The 8,080-nt window shown below is 37.4% G+C and overlaps 1 protein-coding gene across 1 annotated transcript in view; it reads right to left on the bottom strand.

Annotated features, from left to right (window-relative positions):
* Window positions 1-5,845: 5,845 nt before the first annotated feature.
* Window positions 5,846-8,080, bottom strand: part of ext2 (exostosin glycosyltransferase 2) — a 43,114-nt gene continuing 40,879 nt past the window's right edge. The window contains exon 15 of the mRNA XM_053513282.1: window positions 5,846-7,658. Within this exon, the coding sequence (XP_053369257.1) occupies window positions 7,520-7,658 (139 nt within the window). The 3' untranslated portion in view covers window positions 5,846-7,519. The remainder of the gene's footprint in view (window positions 7,659-8,080) is intronic.

Below are 8,080 nucleotides of genomic sequence, written 5' to 3'. Positions count from 1 at the left end.
AAACTACATAAACTATATATAACCTGCTTGTCCATGCCAGATTTTTTAAACATTGACTCAAAAAGAAATTTCGCTGATTTAGCCGGGACCTCTGGTGCCGTTATCTGAGCGTATCATCTTCCAGAGCCGGCCGGTTTAAATATGATACGTATAAACACTTAAAGGAAGGCTCAAGGTTGATCCTTGCTTCATTATTTCATTGGAAGTCGTCCCATGAAAAATGAGAAATGTCCCGCATTCCACGCTGGAGTTTGACACCATCGTTCACTCTGGACTTTTGTAACGTTATCGCAACACGACTTAAAAGCTACAACTTTTAATTCGGACTTCCATCGTGATCTGCTTGTTTTTTTCCTCTCTTCCGGATTCCAGATATTGATCAGGTAAAAACAAACCTGTTTTAAATTTAGGGAAGAATCCGATACGTGTTTAGACAGGCCACTTCCAGTTTATAAATCAGAACCATGTTTATGTCATCCTACTGGGAGGCTTTTCAGAGTAGCTCATTTTTTAAGTATAACGCAGTTTTATCGTAGTTATAAACAGAGATGAGCGATCAGCGTCTGTGTTTAACACATCCACACTTAAACCTGAGGTCAAAGTATTAAGTAGATGATAGAACAAGAAAAAGACATGGGAAAAAAGGGAAGAAACATAGCCTACATGGTAAAATTTAAATGTTATCTCCAGTTACATATGATTTCTAGGTTTTGAAAGTTCAGATAAGCGACTAATCTGACTGAATGGGACCTTTTAGTCATTAGCTAAACTATTATCAATAGGAATTAACACATCTGTTTGATCAGTTGGGTTATGTTGTGTTTCACAGAAGCATTATACGTTAACACCCTTTAACTAGAGCAATGAACTCTGGACAGATGATTTTGTGGAAACCCTTGATGGTGCCTTGCCCCATGCTTGAATAAAAATAAATTGTAAAAATATAAAAATAATTGTATTTAAACAATCTGAAAATGAATCTCTCTGAACTTGGCATCACGTACATGGTTATTTGTTGCCATAACAACAGGAAGCCTTGCTCGAGTTTTTCATCGCTGCATGACTAAAAAACATTCAGCAGAAAACAAATGTACTTTAGAATTTCCATGATTTTGTAAACTAAAGACGTTCTCCTTGTGTTTTCATTTTTCCCAATTACTTTCACTTGATTTTACTCACTATAATTGTGCAAATAATGATGCTAATGATGCTAATGTCTAGTATATGCATTTAAGAGGATATTTATCTTTGGAACCCTTGAAGAACCCTGTGTGCATGTATTAACTAAGTGAGTTTACAGTACAAACTTTCGTTTTAGTTGCTTATTTAGTTCTTTGTGAAACTTAAAACCCGCCACTGGTTTACAGTCCAGTTAGGTACTCTATATCCGTTTAGAAATTATTTTTTTCCAATAGTTCCCTAAAAAGGAACACCATACAGAACCTAATAAAGTTTCCCGATTCAGATGATCACATAATGATATGATGTCCAGGGTTTATACAGGCTTCCTAAAATAAAATTTAACGTCTTGTTTGGACCATTTTAGAAAAACCATTAGAAAATTATAGATTGAGGGGTCAGTGGATAATTAAGTGCTCTGAACTCCCAAAAGGTTTTCTTATCAGGAAGGGTTCCACATGTGACCCTTTACAAATTCTTGAAGACCAATTTATTTTCCTCCTAGAAACTGTCATAGGTTTACATAGGTTTGGTATTTGATACTGTCTTTAAAACAATGGTTCTCAGCTTTCTTAAAGGTTCCACTTAGAACACTGAACAGAACAAGGAAGAGTTCAAAAGGACACCATGGACATCAGGTCCAATCCCAAAATAAAATTCAAATTGTTCTTCGGTTACAATCTTAGAAACAATTATTTTTAAATTTAATTTTATTTTTTAAGTTAAATGTTCTTTAAATCGTTCTTAGGTTCTGAATAAGGTCTCCTATAAGTCATGGTGGACACCTTTGCCATCTACGACCCCATAATTATACAATGACCCCTTAAAAACCTTTGAAGAACCATTTTTACAGGGAACGCGTTCTTAGAAAAATTGGAAGCTTTCTGAAAGATTCTATTGTAGTCTTCTACATAAAACCTAAAAGGGTTCTCAATTTTGTTCCAAATGTTAGAATGATGACACAACGTCCTTTCAAGATTGGTACACGGTACGAACAGGTCCTGAAGGTCTCTTTAAGCTTTGCAGAAAGGGTTAAATCAAGTTGCATCCCTGCATTACTTATTTGCATTAAAACATAGGTATGAAATATACAGTAGATATTGCTAACATTTAGCACTTCTCTCGATCCCTCTCTCATTCCCGTACAACATAGAAAGCCGGTTCTGCTGCTGTTGGATTACTGAGAGGGCGAAAGTGATGATATCACAGCCTGAAAAAAAGGATGTTCCACACAGCTGCGTGAGGAGTAAATGCAAAACAAACATCCCTCGCTCATGGTCGCGCTCTCAGCTGTCAAGGCTCCTCTTTCACACAAAGTCGCACACTGCACCAGACTCGACTCGACTCACTCAGGCTATAAACGAGTGAGGTTTTCTTAATTATCACCAGGACAACTGCGGATGTGGATTCAGTGACAGAACTGCTATCGCGCCTCAGCCACAGGAACTCAGGTCACTAAAATAGCTGTGGGATTGAAGTTTTGGTATAAATAAAACCTGCAAGTTCAATTTAGCATCAATTCAATTAAATTCGTATATAGCGCTTTTAACAATTGACATTGTCATAAAGCAGCTTTACACAATAAAAAGAATTATGTAAAGTCCCATTAAACTCAGACTGATAGCTGTGTAAAGATGATTTGTGCAGAAAAAAAAAATGTATGAATAAAGTCCATCTCTGCGTCGTCCCTTGTCACTTCTAATACTACTGAAGACGGCATATCCAAGATCTAGAATAATAATATAATGCTTTTTGTGTGTTGGCATGTACAATTTTTTTCTTTTTTTGTGTTCAAATTTTTTCTTTCTTCGGCTGTTTAGGAATTGAAAATGTAATTAATTTGTTGTAATTATCCTTGCAAGGAAGATAATGTTATTGCGTGTGTAAGGTTTAGGATTTTAATGTTGATTTTTTTTTCTCCCCCGGTGTGATGCGTTTGTTTTTTTTCCTCCCAAAGCTTTAAGCTAAATGTACGGCATTTGAATTAATTATTTACTTCCAAGCTTGATTGTTGATATTCAATATATATGTATTGTGTGCAAGTGTGTGTTCGTTTGTGTGAGTGTGTGTGTGTGTGTGTGTGTGTGAGAGAGTGATTTACAGTAACAGTAAGTTATTGCACTTACAAAGATTTTACTCAAAGTAACTTTGACCTGGGTTTGATATCACTAATAAGCAGTTTATAATCAAGCTCCAAGGTTTGGCGTAATTGATTATTGTTACTATTATAAACTTTTTTTTCCCCCTCATCGTCCCAAACTTGTCTTACACAACCGTAATTACGCATGACTCAGCCTTTTCCAAAAAAATTGTCCAAAGCTCCCACTGGTTTTATGAGTCTTTTTTTTTTTGCCCCAGGACAATTCCCACTCATCAGACTATTTTAAGATTCTGGCTTGTGAAATCGCATGCATTCTCAAAGCCCCACCATTCCTCTTCTTCCATTCTCTAATAAATTGGACTAATGGCGTTCCAGCAGAGAGAAGAGGCAGCATGGGTTTGACCGTCTTCCAGCAACGGGAAAAGAACATTACATTCTAACCAATGTAGGGGAAAGGAGCTTTGCTCGTTTGAAGATGTTTTATTTGAGGCTTTAATTCTGCGTGTGTGTGCGTGTGAACCTGTGTGTGTATGTGTGCCTTTTTTCCCTCCCCTTTAGGTACTGATCAATAAAAACCTTAACATTGATTCAGTTTTTTTTTTATGCTTTAAGTTTTAAAGGGCACGTATAATACAATATTCATTTTTCGATGTTCGGGCGCGTCTCCTACGCATGCGCGCGTGTGTATATCAGAAGAAAAAGAAAAATCCCTGCTCGTCATTTGCTGCTTAGATTTTTTCCCCCCTCTAAGTGTGACATCATTTAAGAAGAGCCCATACCCCTGGCTTGTTGCTCAGCTCTGCTGTTCTCGGGAGGGGCGTGGCTCATCACGAATTCATTACATAAACACTGAAACAGCACATTCGCAGGTGGAGTGTGAAATATGATAAAATGCAATCATGGGGGACCTGCCTTAAAGGGACAGTAAGAGACGCGTCCTTTAATGAATATAACACTCCGTGTGGTGCTGTTACAGGGAAATAATCAAATCGGTTCATTTTGGTGTGACGAAGCAGCGCCAGGTCAAACAAACAGCAACTGCTGAAGTGTTTTATTTCTCTGGTACGAAAAGCAAATTTGTTTTGATGTCCAATTTTTTATTCGTTATCGTAACAGTTAAAAAAAAAGCTGTAAAAAGTCATCTAATCATTTCCTCTCTCTCTCTCTTTTAATCTCTCTTGAGGTCTTAAGGTGTTACACATCACCTTAATGTCACGGCGTCACTTAAAACTGGAAACTTCTCTTGTTTAACTGAAAGTTAAACAAGCATGACCTCACATATGGTCCACTATAATAATAAGAAAAAAAATTATTAAATAAACTAAACCCCAGGTAAATGTATTACTCGTGTGAGTGTGTTCTCTATCTTTGTCTCTCTCTCTCACACACACTCCTCATAAAGTAGAAAGCAGTTTAAAGCCGAAGCGATTGCGACACTCCCGCGAACGCTCGCTTGGACTAAATAACCGACACTTCATAAAGCAGAGAGCTGCAGACAATCTGGCTCTCGCTACGTAATTGGTCATTCGCTGACATTTCCAATACGCAAGTCGTTGCTGAAAACCCTCCTCCTTACCAGATTTTCTTTTTCTCTGTCAGGGAATAGGGAGAGCAGGAATACATTTCTCTTCACAAGTTCACTCCCCATAGAGATGAAATGCATTTATCTCAGACATGCAGGCTCCTGCACTTAAATCATTCACAGAGCTCAGACATCTGCTCCATCCCTAGACAACAGAAACCATAAAAACACACACACACACACAAAACACTGCTTAGTTTTAGCTTTACAATGTCACGCTTTAGAAGTCATTTGTTGCTTGAAATGCAAAAGAAATATAAACAAAAAAACTTTTCGTATAAAACAAAAAATGAGAAAGTACACTCAGATATGGAATCTTAAAAAAAAAAAGAAAAAAAAAAGAAATACGTTTTGTCAACTTTTAATGAGAAATATTGATAAACATGTCAGTCCAGGCATGAGGCATGTGACAATTTGTTCTATTTACTGTTTACAAAGAAAAACAAGAAGTTCACCCAGACTGATACATTACAGGCATAAATGTAAAATGACATTTATCGACTAAACAAGTTCCAGCACTGATGACCAACATGACGAAACATCGAATTCTGGATTATTTGACGAGACGGCTAATCATTTCCCCCCCCGACGTCCACCAAGGAGCTTATGGAGGGGACAAAAAAAATTGTAGGGTTTAAGCTCAATTTATAATTAGCATCTCCTTCAGTTCAGAGTGTCATTGGCCCCTCCTACTATTTTCCTATTGGCTCAGGGACGTAGTGAGAGCAAAAAAGTGAATTCGCCTTTTCGCTGAGTGACTTTTATTCGTTTTTGTTCTGATTGTTGTTTCACATACAAACAAACAAACAAAAACATATTTTCCATTGTCATCGCCACAGGACCGAATCAACTATAAAGTATAACGCATGATTAACCATAAATATTGGCACCCCATATATAAACCGTACTACTTATTTCCACACATGCTTCCAAAACCAGGGCTAATCGTTCGATTAAATGACGCGACGTGCATCTTATTTTAATTTCACTGCCCATACGGCATCGTGCTGCAAGCGACAACGGCGTTAAAAAGTCTTTGAATGCCCCATCATTAGAAACTTTTGATGTTGATAAGAGTTTGTTTAAACAGCTTTTTTACATTTTCTAAAGTTTCAGGAATATTTAAAACACATTACAGGACAAATATTTAACTTTAAGTGCAGGAAAACTTGTTTTATCCTTGAAAACGTGTCAAACTAAACTCTGGCAAAAAGCTGTTCAGCTTTTCAGCTGTTCCTCATGGAGGCAAAGGATCTCTGAAGAACCCTACAACACTTTTCCTCTTCTGTAAAAAAACACTGGATGACTCTAGAACCTTCACACTGGTCTGGATCTGCTACAGGAAAACTTCGTCTCAGAGGGTTAAACCTTACTTTGTTCTTCAGCGGCTGCTCAGGAAGAACTCTCTCTCTCTCGAAAAAAAGAGAAGCTTCTTCAAAATACTATTAAAGAAATCTTATTGTCTGATTGTGTCGGGAGAACCGCGGGTTCTGGGTATTATTAGGAAGAAAAAAATAAGCAACGTTTGAGTCTGTATCACATGCAGCAGGTAAAACAAGTTAATATACACACCCTTAGGACAAAAGGTTCTTCGGTTGTAAAGGAAACAGAATTTGTGGAAAAAAGAAAAAGAGCGAGAACCGAAGAACCAGTACTGGAACTCTAGAAGAATCTTTAGGAGCCTTTTCTAAGAGCGTGTGCATTTACTCAGGAAGTGAGCAGCTCAAACTTCGAATCAGTGCTTGATATTTGCTTCTTAAAACCTGGAACCTGTTTAACATTTAACTCATGGCACAAACACGGATCTAAAAAGGAATCTTCACAGGTTCATTAGATAACTGAGAATTTTTAGATCCTAATAATGGATAGAGCTATACAATAAACTGTAGCGTATGTAAATCCTGTAAGAATTTCCTCAGAACCATTAGACATTTGATTTAAGAAGCTAAGAAGCCTTTAGTAATCTAATTAAACTTTAATGAACTCTTGGAAAAGTGTTGGTTTTCTAAACAACAGGAAAAAAATACAGGATTTAAATTCCTGTTTGTTTCCTTTTTTTCCCCATTTACTTAGTAGCAGCGTGTAATTATGTACAGATGAATCTTTAGGAAATCTAAAACTCCTTTTGTATATTTAAGCCCCTTTTTTCTCAGTTTCTACTGAATAGCAGTAAATATTCCAGTAAATACAGTACGCTGTGAATAACTGTGAGTGAGAAATGTAAAATCCAGACCACAGAGAGCTCCTGGATGTTTAATGTTCTGATACTGATCTCAGACTCTCCTGTCCAAACCTTGTTTCCCATAAAACATAAAAAAAATTATTATTATTTTTTTTTAAATGCTTATTTTTTTTAGTTTCTCAAGGTCAAACATTGTCTCTGAGTGGACCCTAATTTTCAGTGTTATCGACAGACACGATCTGCTCCATGACGTTCTGGTTTTCAGTGCTTCTTTCCAACTTCCTGAAGATCCATCTTGCTAAAAGAACATGAGCAGATACACCAACAGGACGTTTTCTTTTCTCCGTCAGCTCGTTCCCCAGAAGAATATAATCTTATATTACAAAGATAAACAACATTGATGAGTCCTAGAGCGTCTGTGACGGGTTTTTTTTTCTTCGTCTTATGAGACGAAGGTGTGAAGGACAGGAGAGGGTCATAAACTTCCGATATTGGGAAAACTCTTGAGCTTCTCCGGGAAGTCGTCCTTGTATAAAACTGGATCTGCGCGGTGTTCCACGACTTTCAACGGCATGGTGCCGAACACGGACGCAAATTTGTTGATGCACTCAGACCTGGGAGAAAAGAAAACAAAAATGACTTTAGTGTATAATACAGCTGTGTAGTGATGAGATGGTGCGTGGTGGCGTGCTGTAATATCTCCAGTTGCTTGGACAAGATCTCTCCTCCTGGGCGGGAGGAGACCTTTCCGTGCTGTAAAGCCTGGTGGTGGCAGCATCATGCTCGGGGGTTAACCTTTGCCTCTTGTTAGCTTTACTACAATTGTTTTATATTTGTCATACATTTTGTGGTTTGTTTCTCTAGAGTGAACTTGGCTTTTTGGTTGCTCCAATTCCTTAGGAATAAACTCTTACCTGACAGACAGGACGTTTTTTTCCCCCTCCAGCTTCAAGCTAAGATTATATATATATATATAAATTTTTCTGGGCTTGTTTTTTTTTTATTTATTTTACACAGTCTAATGGGTCTTTACTGT

This window comes from Clarias gariepinus, chromosome 15, assembly GCF_024256425.1.
Source record: "Clarias gariepinus isolate MV-2021 ecotype Netherlands chromosome 15, CGAR_prim_01v2, whole genome shotgun sequence".
In the NCBI taxonomy this organism is placed as follows: domain Eukaryota; kingdom Metazoa; phylum Chordata; class Actinopteri; order Siluriformes; family Clariidae; genus Clarias; species Clarias gariepinus.
This window is presented reverse-complemented; position numbering and strand designations above follow the sequence as displayed.